The 16,012-nt window shown below is 36.0% G+C and overlaps 1 protein-coding gene across 2 annotated transcripts in view; it reads left to right on the top strand.

Annotated features, from left to right (window-relative positions):
• Window positions 1-6,110: 6,110 nt before the first annotated feature.
• LOC149233115 (rhodanese-like domain-containing protein 8, chloroplastic) overlaps window positions 6,111-16,012 on the top strand; it is a 355,412-nt gene continuing 345,510 nt past the window's right edge. Inside the window, exon 1 of one of the 2 annotated variants that reach the window (XM_089379698.1) lies at window positions 6,111-6,898. In XM_089379698.1, coding sequence (XP_089235824.1) covers window positions 6,482-6,898 — 417 coding nt within the window. In that variant the 5' untranslated portion in view covers window positions 6,111-6,481. The remainder of the gene's footprint in view (window positions 6,899-16,012) is intronic. The other variant, XM_089379697.1, reaches the window with a different exon arrangement.

The raw sequence follows: 16,012 nt of genomic DNA, 5'->3' as shown, positions 1-16,012 counted from the left end.
CTTTCTGCCTAAGAGGGGGCCCTGCCTTCCTTGGAAGTAGGGTACTTGAGATTCTTAGTAATACACTAACACCAACGCCATGGAGGAATAATAAAATATTCTTTATTCAAAACTTAGAGTGTCATATTACATGCAAGGAAAGACTTACATATTTGTCTCTCCTCCCCCCATTTTAGTTCTTCAAACACACGTACATATCTTTTTTAAAACATAGACATATACTCTCTTCAATGGATGAAACCACTTCTAGGATAAAAATATCCTATCTTAGTCTCTATGAACAACATTACAAAAATAATATTGTCGCTTATTGAATACAGTCATAATCAGATCCCAAAGATAGTATTGGATGATAATAGACCATAGACAACTTTTTGAATTATTTCGTTCCCATTCCTATGACATGGAATGCATAGGAATGAGACCTATAATCTTGATCCCAAGATATGTTATTCAACTATCTGTGCACAAGAAACAATTTTACTATACCTTTGACCAATGATTCATGCTTCTTCACAACAACCTATGTGTGAATGGAGCAACATACAACCATCTCAGGCCTTTGATATTCAAATCCATGTGATCAATTTGTGCCAAGATACCTAGAACTATGATAACCTTTAAACATCTAATCTAGAACCGAACTTGGGTTGCAAGAATCAAACTGTGTTTTTAGGAAACCTTAGTTGACACAGGATATGCTTTGAACAACCATTATCATTAACAAGAGCTTATTCAAAAACCTTCTTAAATCACGGGAAACAAAAGAAATACATGAATTAATCAACATGCTTATGGTTTTTGGTTTAGTGCATTATTCCATAAATATGCATATATAGGGTGATAATAATAGGAATTGGATATAGATATAGGAAATTGTAAAGCAAAGGGATGGATTCCTCACAATGAAAAATGTGTCAAAATAGAGGCCCCAACAAAAACAATGGTGATATTAGAACACATCTTAATGCTTTTCGAGCTTAGAAATCAAATGCTAAAGCATTCCAAATAATCTTTTACTTTCTTAATTTCCAATAGACTATTTAGGTCTTAGTGGATCATCATCATCATCACGCAAACACACACACTTAAATATATTATTTTAAAATTGTATAAGAATTTATTTATTTACTTAATAATATATTTATTTTAATGTGTACATGTGTGTATATATATATATATATATATGTATATATACATATATACATACATACATACATACATACATACATATATATATATATATATATATATATATATATATATATATATATGTAACTAGTGGAATTGACAAGTGGGACGACCTCGTACTCGTGTGACATAGAGTCAATTTTGTCTACTACCACTATAACCATTGGGTGCACCATACCTACCCCTAACTTGGATATAGATTGATTGGGGGATCAAACCAAAGACCTCATAATGTTTTACATAACATGATTTCATGCTTTGCTGAGTGAACTACCTCTCATAGCTTAAAATTATATTAAAGTATAATTATTATATATTGGTTTTTTAACAATAATTGTAAATATTTACATTCATAATGTCTATGCCTTTTGCAATCAGTTTACAATCAAAATTATGAGAGCGAGTTTTTGATTTACTCAAGATTAACTTGAGTTTGTTAGCTCTTTTGTATCAATTCTCATTTACGTACATCCACAAAATTTTGTATGTATAGTGTCTATATAAAACTCCTTGGATTTTAGAACATTTAGAAGTCGTTAAAAAAAAAACCCGAAAGATAGACTAGTCATATAAAATTATGATATTTTCTTCTCATACCAAGTTCAAGTCTGCTATTGCTAGAGCCACAATGTATGATGTGTTGGTTATAGAAGCTACAGGTTGGACTTGATGTCCTCCCTCTTATTGAGTAGATTGAATTGATGCCGATTGAGAGAAAAATTCAAGGATGTCCTTTCCCAAGCTTTGGATTTGGCATTTCTTATAGAGAGTTTTTCCAAAATGATGTCCATTTTGGTCGATAGTCTGTCAAACTTGATGTGTGGGAAGCTTGTTTTTGTTTTTTGTTTTTTTGCATCTGATTGTTGTATAATATCCAGTTGTTTACCCACAATCATGTCTAATATCTTCATGGTTTCCACCGAGATTATTAATGCAATGTGATGCCGATCATTTGAATGGTTAGAGTGGCAAAGATTGGAACAAGGCGGTTAGAAGAAATGATTGTATTTAGTGGTCATATTGGAAGGAGCGTGGGATAGACTCTACCTTCTTGAAATTTAGTGGAGCAATGAGCAATAAATTATGGACAAACTAAAGGAAGCTGCAAAGCAGAAGGGACCTCAATATGTAACGGTTGAACACGTTCCTTGTTGTCCATCATCAAATAAAGAGGTTTCTTGATTTTAACTTGATAAGAGTGAAATGACGTTGAAACCATAAAATGAACCCTCTGTATTCTCTACATGTAGTGTGGATTTCACACTCCAACCTTGTCATTGTATAATTCCATAATGGCAAAATGAGGGGATAAGGGATAGAGCAAGGTGGGATTTAATGTAGGGTCATGCCTCCAATCCGTAGCACGTGGACGCCACTAGTGATTCATGCTACTTGGGTTTAATGAAGTTTATAGTTTTGAGTATTGTCATAGGGTAATATTAGGGGATTTTGAACCTTATTCATGATTCCATTAACCATCCAAATCCTCAAAGGTGAACTAGTTGCATGTTTAGTTAGTGAATCCACGAGAATGTTTATACCTTTGAGGATATGCTTGCTCTATATTTATTGCATGGTGGATAGGGTGGTCATGATTATTCAAAGAATGAATTTAAGTTTGAATTTAATAGGAGTTGTGCCGTGGTTAATGTGTTTGATAGTATTATTAGAATCTCTCACAATGATGAGTGATTTGATGAAGAGAGATTTCACTAGGGATAAACCTTGGAGGAGTTCATATCGTTCAACCCAATTATGAGAGGTAGGTCCCTAAGGGAATATTGTTTCAATTTTTCCTTTGGGGTGATAGAGAACCCCCTTGCACTTACCACCCCATTAAGGATATATTTTAATAAAAAACCTAATAATATTATAAAATGAGTTGTTTTTCAAAGATGTATTTCAATGTGGTAAATCATAAATGAATGAATTTTAGTAAAAACAAGTTTTTCTAGATATCATGATTATTTGGTATCTTAAGTGTATCTTGAACTTGAATTTAGGTTGTATTGAAAATATTTTTGGTTTTACTATTTAATTACAATTTATTTGATAATATAATTTGATTTATGTCAAAGTTATTTTTCTACTTAACATTCAATTTCAAAAGTTATTTTAATTTGTAGGATGTTATGAAAGCGGTATATTATATTTTCAAGAATCATGAAATTCTTTTTGCTATTGTACATGTGTGATCTTTTACATCTAATAGGATTTTTTTTGAATTGATGCAACTTGATTTTCATTAACACACAAATAAATACATAGTTATCATCTAGACCATACAATCGAAAAGACAAAGCTGAGGGAGTGGAATTCTCCTCCTTTTAACAACATAAAACAATGAATCAATTTCCACTGGTGGAGACAACAACATATAAACTGAAGTGGAAAACCATTTCCCCTTCCAACCGAGAAACATGGTCTACACCAATACAACAAAACATTCTAATTTCCATTTCTGATAAAACAATTAGAGGTGTAAACAACATTGAAATTTAATAATTCCATTCTAAAAGTTCTTAATTTCAAATAATATGCTATTAGTTCAATATTAATGTTTAATCTACGTGGTGTCAAATTCAATTGAAATGCCATTCCTAGTTCAATATTAATGTTTAATCTACGTGGTGTCAAACTCAATTGAAATGCCATTCCTAAAATAGTTAACATTTTTAATAAGATGAGAAACCATGTTTATATATTTAATGATCAACTTTATATTGAGTGATAAGACAATGTTATTTTATAAATATAAAGGGGTAATTTTAAAAACAATTTTATTTGATTTTTTACACTAATGTATTGATATGTAATACCATCAATTAAAGTTTTTTATTTACAATTTTTTATGCATTTTAAAATTAATTTATGAAATAACATAATATTAAAGGAGTCAAAATGTTGTCTTTTTTGAAAGCTTAAACTAACATAGTTATTCTCTAGAAATTTTCTTATCTTTATAATTTTGTATTTGATTATATCATGCATTTTTCTTATCTTTATAATTTTGTATTTGATTATATCATGCATATTTCAACAATCTCTATCCTATATTATGTATAATTAAGCAATCTCTATGTTATTTGATTGCTTATGGGCTATCTTCTAAGTTGACATATACATATAAATCACAATTTTTTGAGTGATTACCTATATTGTTTATTATTTATAGTATGTAAATATGATGCTTCTTTTTATAAGGTATAAAAATCCATTTTACTTTATTTTTATTTATATATTATTTACTTCTTTGTTGTCTAAATTGTTTTTGTATTTTTATTGTTGAAATATTACCTAGCTCATTCAACTAGTTTACCACAACCACATTTTAGTTGTTCTCTTCTATTACAACCTACATCTTTTATCATTTAATTATTAATATTAATCTATACATATAAATTATATCAATAAAGATAATAACACATTTAACTACAAATTTTATATGTCAATAATGCTAATTACATATTTAAAGTTAATGGTTTTTAAAATACATAAATTAAAATTATTTTATTTCAAATTATAGATTTTATTGTGAAACAACGAAATCACAATCACTTAAGATATAATTATGGGTCAAGGAGTTCACACAAAATAACTAATAAACCTAAGTGTAGTAAATCACATTCACATTATAAGATTTAGGTTTATAATCCTAAATGGTCACTCATAATCACATAATGTCTTTGTTTTAAAATTATAAATCTTATAAATTTTAAACATATTAAATTTAAAAAACTCAAATCACTTTAATTTAATGTCTTAATATTATACAATTTGAGTGGCGTAATGGTTAAGAGCGTGTGTTTCCTTTTAAGAGGTTACAAGTTCAAAACGAGATGGGTAGAGTATGTATGCCTTCGTAGACTTAGTAATGAATTCACTGCATGGAGGTGAGTCCCTTAGTCTCACAAATAAGGGGGTCTCATACACCAATTTGGTGTTTGGTGAGTCCCTTAGTCCAACAAACAAAGGGGTCTCATACACCAATTTGGTGTTTGGCTTTGCGGTGACCTTAAAATTGAATATAATAATAGTATTTATTGAGCTATGTATAAAAATCATTAAACACATCTGTGACCTTAAAATTGGATATAATAATAGTAATTATTGAGCTATATATAAAAATCATTAAACACATAAGTTATTTTTATTATAAATATTGGTATATTATTATTATTTTTTAAATTATGGTAAAATGGTATTTATTGAAGTAATTTGGGCAAGATTGAAGTTTAAATTTTCTCTTTCTCACTGTAATATTAAGAATATATCCAACAATCCATAAACTAAATATACCAATAACTTATGACTTAACAAGAGATAAAGATCACATTGAATATAATAATAGTAATTATTGAGCTATGTATAAAAATCATTAAACACATCTGTGACCTTAAAATTGGATATAATAATAGTAATTATTAAACTATATATAAAAATCATTAAACACATAAGTTATTTTTTTTTATTATTATTATTATTTTTTAAATTATGGTAAAATGGTATTTATTAAAATAATTTGGGCAAGATTGAAGTTTAAATTTTCTCTCTCACTGTAACATTAAGAATATATCCAACAATCCATAAACTAAATATACCAATAACTTATGATTTAACAAGAGATAAAGATCACCTGCCCTTTAAATCTTATATACTTTTGAGAAACAAATCTAAATAAATTAAAAAATAAATCATACTCCAACCCACTTAAACTACTAACCTAAAACAAATAATAACGACTTAAACCGCTAACCTAAGACAAATAATAATAAATTTTAATCTTATTTATAGAATATTCATTAGGAATTTGATATGGACTAAAAATTGGATGACGTTAAACATTATTATTTAAGGTAACAAAATACTCGCATGGGTTTCATTGTGGGAGAGGAAGGTCAAAATGGATGAATGGTTAATGGTTGGAGTGTAGTATCCTTTGGACTTCTATCGTAGTAGTTGAATTGTATTCCACTTACCATTATCACCATTAACATTATCCTCATGGTCCCCTCCCCTTAGATTGCATTGCTGTATTGAAATTCAAACCATATAGTCGTTCATCTCCACTATCCTATATGGACCTACAAAGCCACAAAAACCATAATCCTAAATTTCATAATGGTTAGAAATAAGAGGCTGAACTTTTGAAAATTTTCGAGTTCAGAATTTTTAATGCCATCTTTCCCGTTATCTCGCGCTATTGTCTGGCAGTCCATTCATCTCAGACAAGTACTATGTTCTGAGCACAAAACAAGTGTTATTCTGTGAATCCATATTTCAGTGCACAATGTGCTCCATTTTACCGACAAATTCATTTACCTCAATTCCTCTTCCTGTATCTTACTCTCCCTACAATAATCGTTGTCATCCCATCGCGCCGCTCTGCGAGACATACAACCACTTGGGTTTGCTCTCTGCATACAAGTTTTGTTTACACAACCAAGGTCTCAAGGTCAAGTATCACACAAATGCGCCAGCTAGACACAGAACTCGTGTGTGTTCCCGACAAGTCCAAGAATCTGAATGTCGGGATATCCCCGCTAAAACCAGTGAAGGGGTTCAATCGGTACGGCTGGAGGAATTAGTAGGAAAAGATTCACTGATAAACAGCAGCGCCCGGGATTTCTTGGTCGTTACCTTCTACAAATTTGTCAGAATTGAAGACCCAGAAGGGGAAGTTGCAAAACACCGGTCATTTTTACAGGTAATTTTTTTTTTTTTTTTAAATATACCTCCATAATATTTTGCTTGCTTAAAGTATAAGAGATTGCTGCCATTTGTTTGAAAATAGGATAGATATACATGTTGATTTTTACATTGGAAAAGTGTTCCATATTCGTAGCCATGGAGCTCACATTTTCTGCAACTTGAGATATCCATCATTGAGATTCACAAGCTCAGGATGCATGCCATACCAAGGTTGACATGGGTCATAGTGAATGCTGTTGCACCTAGTGTACCGTTTGGAGTCAGTGTGGTTATAACTTATAAGCTAATGTCCATGTTTAATGCTGTTGCATCCAATGAAACTTCTAGATTCATTGCACTCTTGCACACTGCTTCTTCACCACAGAACGAGGTGATGGATCACCCCCACCCAATCCAGGGTATAGAATGCACCTCACTTTTCTTGGGGTGAATACCCATCAACTAAATGAAAGAATACAAAGTTAGATGTATATAAATATACTTTTTCAACACGCAGTGGCAGCTGGGGTTACTAAGAGCCTTCTTTCTAGGAAATCATTTAGGAATCAAAAGCTTTCATATTTGGTGATAGGTAAGTGGCTATCTGGGACAAGATCCTAATCTATCCCAAAAATCATAATCTGTTGACCCTCCCCTTATTATGATGTTTTCTCGAATTATTTAAAATGTTTGTTGGTTCAAATTGAATATGGGTTCTTGTGGGCCTTAATTGGAAGGATTGGAAATGGTTTTATTGGAAGTCTTTGACGGATTACCAAACAAACAAACACTATGAAAAGATTAAACAACATGACAAATCGCAGATTGTCCTAGTAAGAGACAGAATCTCCATGACAATGAGTGATGATGGACTCGAAGATGGCAAGGTATCTGATAATTGCGTTCTTCTCTTAAAATCTTTGTCCTCGGATGTTGGGTTTGTTACACCTCAGGTTCACTTTAGTGCACCTGATATTTTTTCGCTGGATGTGACCCATCATATGTGCAGATTTTGTGCTTATCTTAATTATATGAGAGTTCAGAGTACCATGATCATGATCAGATGTGCCATTATGATGCTTTGTATTATTGTATCATGATCAATCAAAAGTGTGACTGTTTTGTACTCATATTTTTTATTGGACCATGCTTAGATGATCTATGTAAAAACATTTCTAACCTATGGTAGATTTAGATCTTTTGTGGTCGGTCATGGCTTGTCCTCTTGGTCCCCATTTTAGGATAGCCCTTGCTCTTATGGCTTAGTTGACTATCCCTTGGAGGCCATTAAATTGATTCATAGGTAAGCATGTACGGCTTGGGTAGGTATGTGAAGGGCTTGGGATGGATCCACTAGGACACATGACCTTGATAACTGCCAGGTTTTTTACTTCACTCTATGTAAAATTGTTGCTTATGTTGTAAAGGTTGTCCTACCTATGGGAGGACACTTATCTTATGTTGAGAATTTAAGGGCATTTTATTTATTACAGATTCTCTTACTTGATTACTACTTGTGTACATCTTCTTATACTGTCTTAGATCCTTATTATTGTGTGTGTTTAGTACATCAAATAGCAACCAAAACAATAAGACAATGACACAATGTTTAGGCTTTCAAGCTAGTGCTAAAACCTCTCCTCTTGAGAGGAAAACCCTTCAATATCTTCTTATAGATGTTTAGTTGACGAATACCAAGACCCTTGACAAAATTTGACTCAAGATTACCTCCAAGCTACTTGTCACTATCCCTTGCATTATTTGGCTTTCAATCCACTCTATAGACTTGATGTCATTGTACTCCTTCAGTTCTCGGTTTCCTTATACCTTCGCTGTCTAGTCACAGTTCTTGACTCCTTCTTCCTTCGCTACCACAATTCTTCCCTTAGGAAGAAGTTACTTCGTTCATGTCACTGTCTTGAGATAGTCCTTCATGCTCTTCGCTGTTATGATAATGACAAGACAGGCCACCACCGAGAGCTATACTGAGAGCAGTCACTGTGTGTATATATATATATATATATATAGTCCTTCGAGAGTTATGTTCAGACTTCCGAGAGTTATCACTGTGTATAGATATAGACCTCTGAGAGTTCTGTTTAGACTTCTGAGAGCTTGACACGATGTATATGTATAGTAGGCAGACTTCACCAAGATATTACCCTTGATCACTGTGTTTGCGTATCTTCTTCGCTGACTGTATTATGAATGATCCGAAGACTTTTTATTTGACACAACGTCACTCCTTATATATACATATAGATCAACAATGGTACATTAGGCCGACAAGAGTGCCTTAAAGCTAGGTTGACATATCTTCAAGGAGATCATTGTCTTTTATTTAGCCGACTTGCACGAGGATAGTGACACTTGTTCTTGGAGTGTAGACCTTTGACCTTATGTTTTTTATAATACTTATGATGAGACATGAAATCCTAAAGACATCAAGAAGAAGTCTTTGACCTATGGTAAACACATCTTGCTCATGAAACCCATGATGCAAGGAATAATAATAATTTGTTTCTTCTTTTACATAATATCATAATTACAAGTCATAATGAAAACAAACCTAGTTACATTTCCTTCAACACTCCCTCTTAACTAGGGAGGTATTCATCAAAAGGTACATGGCTATTCTCATTACTAAAGAGATCTAATAGGAAGAGTTGGACTACTAATCCATCTGTATTGCATCATTATAACCAACATTGTCACATATCAAGGCCTTGACTAACAACTCTATCTCTTCATAGATCATAGCACATTGTTGGCGAAACCAATGATGGTAGACACCCTCATCATTGTCTCTCAAGCTACATAACCACTTGGGTGTTCACTGAGTATGACCTTCTAGGACTATTCTTATCTTGGGTTCCCAACCCTTAAAGAATATCGGTTCTCTTGCCTACTCTTGCCTTGGATGCCCTACACATCCTCTAAGAGCATCAGATAACAAATGATTACTCAATCCTCCATTCTTTCTTTCAAAGTGAAGACAAGAATGTTGTGTCTATCTCTCCCTCTTAACTGGGGAAGATATGCCCCACTTTAATTTGATCGGAAACTCGCCCATGTTCCCTTTTAATCAGGAACTTGTTAGAGCTCCCTCTTGGCTAGGGACTCTTATATATCAACAACCTTTTTTTCGTGGGTTCTTTCATTTCTTGATCAATTTCTCTCCTTGATGTCATGTTTATTTTAGGTATGTTCTATTTTGAGAGCAAATTTACTTCAATTTTCCATATTAGCTCAATATCAATTCCAGATTAGAAATCACATTTAGCATGATAGTAAAATGCAGATAGAACATAAACATAAATTGCAAAAAACAAGCCAAGACAAGAGGACACAAGATGTGGCGCTAGCCAGGGACAAACCCCAGTGTGGGGAAACCCTTGATCAATTCTTCTTATGTTCTTCAATAGTTCAGCAGAGAGAGAGAGATAGTACATATACATTAGAAGTCAACATTTTGACTTGCCATAATAAGATCAGAGATCTTCTCTAAGAAGATGACACATGAGGTAGCTGATCTGAACTCAAGTGAAGGCAAACTGCTTCAACTGATCCTCCAAGGTGATTCCATCACCATGCTGCACCCATCACAGAGCTGCACCCATCACTGCTATGCTGCATCTCATCATGCTGCACTAATCATCACTGTGCTCCACCCATCATGATGCACTTCCTCATCACTATGCTGCATCTCAATGTGATGCACTAATCATCACTATGTTGCACCAATCATCACTATGCTGCACCACTGTCACTGTGCACTATGCTGCACCATTCATCATGTTGCACTATGCTGCACCATACTGCACCATGCTGTGCCCATCATGCTGTCACCTATCACATCATTATGCTGCACCATTGTCACTGTGCTGCACTATAGGACTGCTTATGAACACAACTTCTAAAAAGGTCTCCACTACTGGCTATGGTCTGTGGCCTAGCCTAGCAGTGAACTGCAACTAGGTCTCTCCATACAATGATGCTTCCCATACAGAGGAGCAATGTAAGTTGATGTCATATCTAAAGAAAACCAAAGCATCTTGATGCCAACCATATTATAGAGAAACAAAGTGTATCGATCAAGAGAAACAAAGAATACATATTGTGGATCATGATACATCAAGCTGTCTGCCACGTCGACTATATCATGTCATTGGGGAGACTACCTTGTCATGGATACTATGTTTTCCATGTCATATAATATATATACCGTCTGCCATACCAAAATCTTGTCAGCCATACCATGTATATACATGTTTTTCACTGTCTTCCATATCATGTATATACATGTTGTTTGCCATACCATGACACTGTCTGCCATGTCAAAGAAACATTGTCTGCCATACCATGCCATACATAGTGTGATGATAATATATAATGCAAACATAGTGCAATGCGAGTTTATACAATGAGTGTGATGTTAATTACAAATCACAGAGTATACCATACATGCCATACATGTATTACAGTGTGTTGTAATTACATATGTTCTATGGAAATTTGATGCTAGTGTGACTGTGCTTTTAAGCGAGTCACTGGTTATTCCAATACCAGTGTTAAGGCTTCTCCTTGGATTGTGTAGGAGGAATTCCTTTAGGGCAGTGTAGGTGCCTCTATCTTCAATGTGATATTTAGCTCCATGATTGTAATTTAGGGCAGCGTATGGATCTATTCAAACAACGTCTAGGGCTAAGGAAAACCCTTTAGGACAACATATCCCTTTTGATCTCTCTTACCACCAAAACCCAAAGACAATTGGAGAGAGATCACACGACATGATTGTTCAAATGACTTGAAGGCCACCTCTATTTATGCTAAAACGTTGAGGCTATGTGGGGGCAATTTGGTTGCTGGCCGACCTTGACGAATTGTCCCATAACATAAATAAATTCATATCTCCATGAATACATGTTGGAATCGGATCGTTAGATCAATCCTACACATCTCGACGAGAGGAATTCAAGAAAAATATCATCTGCCATAAATAAGAAGACCCACATGGAGTTTGGCCCTAGTTGCCAATTTTAGCACTCCCTCTCAACTAAGGAGAACTCCATCTGCTAATCCATATGCCAGACTGTACTATCTCTACCATCAGTGCCCTGCACTGCTCTGCTGGACTATGAAGAAGAAGAAGTGATCGAGAATGTATCATACCATCCTCTATTGAGCCGAAGTCAGTCCCATATAAAAGAGAGTGTCTCATACCATTCTCACTGATCCGAAATCAGTTCCAAATAAAGAGAGTGTCTCATACCACTCTTACTGACCTGAAGTCAGTTCCAATTGATCCCAGGTCAATATCATCCTAGGATAGGGAGTACGGTAGTAACACGATGCGTCCATTGGTACTACTATGGTCCCTGTCCTCATTTCCCTTCTCATTGGCCAGATGAAAGGTACTTCCCATGAGTCCGAGACTGCATGGGTAGGATGTCTCAACAAGAGAAGGATGAACCACTCATCTTGCCTACATGTCGCCAGGGGTATCCTAGGGGAAGGCTGAACCACTCACCCTATGGTTGCTCATCGCTCCAAGATATACCCCAAACCCCCCGAAGCTCCCAGAGCTCAATGTCCATATCATACATGACCCTTAGGAAAGAGTCTTTCCATGACTCCTAGTCGTTCACGAAAAGTCAATAATTTGAGCTTTCCCAGGGGCTTCGATAGAATATTGATGACCTGCACATCAATCCCAATGCGATGGAGCCTTCTTGCTCCTCGATGTACCATATCCCAGATAAAGTGGTACTTGATGTCTATATGCTTGGAGCTATCATAGAACACAGGATTCCTTAACAATTGAATCCCCCTCTGGTTGTCACAGAAAATCATGATGATATCCAACATGTGTCCAAACAACTCACTGAAGAGCTTCCACAACCAGACAGCTTCGCACGAGGTCGTACTCGCAGCTATGTATCCGACCTCAGTGGTGCTCAAAACAACTGTCTTCTGCTTCCTGCTCATCCAGGATATCGAAGCTGAACCCAAAGAAAACCAACACCTAGAAGTGCTTTTGCGATCCTCCACACTGCTTGCCCAGTCAACATTCGAATAATCATGCAGCTTCATATTTCCGGCAGTGTATCTCAATTGTGTGCCGAAGATATCTCAAAAGATTCTTGGCACCAATCCAGTGAGGCTCAACCATATATGAGCTCAACTTGGTAACTGCAAAACATATATCCGAACGAGAGTTCACCAAGAACATCAATGCTAGTATGAGTTTATGAAACTCAGAGGCATTTCCCAAATCAAGTCCGACATCACTACCGCATAACTTCTTAAAGTTAGGCTTCATCGAGGTAGTCACAGGCTTGCAGTTCACCATTCCAAATCCGGAATCCAACTCCCTCTTACTTTTGTAAATGAGAGGGTTTGCACCTGTTAGAAAGAGGTCGTCCTCATAAGGTGCCAGTATGAGAGGTCTATCATCCACAATCTGAAAGCAATGGTTTGGATCGGCTTCACTCCTAGTGAATCTCAACTTCATCAGATAATTGTCTATCCTTTCATACCAAGCCGGGGTGCTTGATTCAAGCCATAGAGGGCTTTCTTCCACCTGCTTACGTGAGATTCCTGATCATGAATCTCAAACCCCTCGGGAATGGTCCCCTTGTAAGATTTCCTTTGGTACATCTTGGGCATGTACCTTCATGCTCTTCTTGAATTCAGGCATCCCTGTCACCCTCTGTCTCACATTGGATAGGGCCCCACAATGAAGATGGGCAGACCTCCAATGCTATAGAAGACGTGTCAACTAACGTGGTCCCCAATGGATTTCCTGCAACTAGATACAAAATGCCATCCCTGAACCCATGAGTAAAAGCATCTTGAAAATTCCATTTTCAAACACGTACCTTTCCATTGATGAATGCCACCTTGAAACCTTTGACTTCCATTGCTGAAATGGACACCAGGTTCTTCTTGAGATCAGGTACATAAATAATTTCTTGTAAATGAATCGTGCTACTCTAATTCAATTAAAGGGTGGCATTCACTACACCCTTTCCGGGATAGGTGGCATTTTCTCCAAGAATAATCTCCACGATTGTCTCCTTCTCTATCAAATTAGAGAGAGCTTCCTTGTATCCGATGAAGTGCCTTGAAGCACTACTATCAATAAGCCAGATTCCCAAAGAGTCTAGAGAGGGCCGACATAAGATAATACTCAGAAGCAACATTTGATTCTTCATACCTGGAGTTCCTTGATTTCTTCAAGAGTTGGCCATTTCCTTGATGACCTGCATTCCTTTTTCCTTTGCCATTGTACCTGTCATTCCTTCAATCATTGAAGATGCCCCTTGAATGATTGTTATCATCATCAAGTAATGTGTCCCTTCTATTCGGAGACTCCTTCGCATAATGGCCAAACTTATTTCAAGCAAGGCATTTGCCTTTCCTTCTTCTTAGATCCGGACTTCCCATTGAAGTGACCTGTAGGTAGGCCACTAGATGCTTTCGTTGCACCACTTTGATAATCTTCTCTGCTTTGACTTCACCCTTAGTGAATTTGAAGTGGGATGAGGAACCCATTGAGCCTTTTTGTCCTTTCCAACTATCTTCGGTGATTGCTCTTTCACTTTTGCTAGGGCTTTATCTTCACCTCAACTTTGATACCATGTTAATTTTAGGTATGTTCTATGCTGAGAGCAAATTTACTTCAATTTTCCATATCAATTCCAGATTAGCAATCACATTTAGCATGATAGTAAAATGCAGATAGAACATAAAACATAAATCGCAGAAAACAAGCCAAGACAAGAGGACACAAGATGTGGCGCCAACCAGGGACAAAACCCAATGTGGGGAAACCCTTGATCAATTCTTCTTATGTTCTTCAATAGTTCAACAAAGAGAGAGAGATAGTACATATACATCAGAAGTCAACATTTTGACTTGTCATAATAAGAGGAGAGATCTTCTCTAAGAAGATGCCACATGAGGTAGTTGATCTGAACTTAGGTGAAGGCAAACTGCTTCAACTGATCCTCCAAGGTGATTCCATCACCATGCTGCACCCATCACTGCTATGTTGCATCTCATCATGTTGCACTAATCATCAGTGTGATGCATCCATCATGTTGCACTTCCTCGTCACTATGCTGCACTAATCATCACTGTGATGCACCCATCATGCTGCACTAATCATCACTGTGCTGCACCCTTCATGCTGCAGTTCCACATCACTATGCTACATCTCAACATGCTGCACTAATCATCAATGTGCTGCACCCATCATGCTGCACTTCCTCATCACTATGCTGCATCTCAACATGCTGCACTAATCATCACTGTGTTGCACCACTGTCACTGTGCACTATGCTGCACCATTCATCATGCTGCACTAATCATCACTGTGCTGCACCATTGTCACTGTGCTCTATGATGCCCCATTCATCATGCTGCACTATGCTGCAGCATACTCCACCATGATGTGCCCATCATGCTGTCACCTATCACATCATTATGCTGCACCACTGTCACTGTGCTGCACTATAGGACTGCTTATGAACACAACTCCTAAAAAGGTCTCCACTGCTGGCTATGGCCTGTGGCCTAGCCCAACAATGAACTGCAACTAGGTCTCTCCATACAATGATGCTTCCCATATAGAGGAGCAATGTGAGTTGATGTCATATCTAAAGAAAACCAAAGCATCTTGATGCCAACCATATTATAGAGAAACAAAGTGTATCGATCAAGAGAAACAAAGAATACATACTGTGGATCGTGATACATCAAGCTGTTTGCCACGTCTACTATATCATGTCACTGGGGAGACTACCCTGTCATGGATACTATGTTTGCCATGTCATATAATATATATACTGTCTGCCATACCAAAATCCTGTCAGCCATACCATGTATATACATGTTGTTCACTGTCTGCCATGTCAAAGCACTGTCTACCATATCATGTATATACATGTTGTTTGCCATACCATGACACTGTCTGCCATGTCAAAGAAACATTGTCTGCCATATGTTGTTTGCCATACCATGCCATACACATTGTGATGATAATATATAATGCAAACATAGTGCAATGCGAGTTTATAGAATGAGTGCGATGTTAATTACAAATCACAGAGTATACCATACATGC

This window comes from Pinus tabuliformis, chromosome J (genome assembly GCF_031772625.1).
Source record: "Pinus tabuliformis cultivar Carrire ecotype Pingquan chromosome J, CPIR1, whole genome shotgun sequence".
Taxonomy (NCBI): domain Eukaryota; kingdom Viridiplantae; phylum Streptophyta; class Pinopsida; order Pinales; family Pinaceae; genus Pinus; species Pinus tabuliformis.
This window is presented reverse-complemented; position numbering and strand designations above follow the sequence as displayed.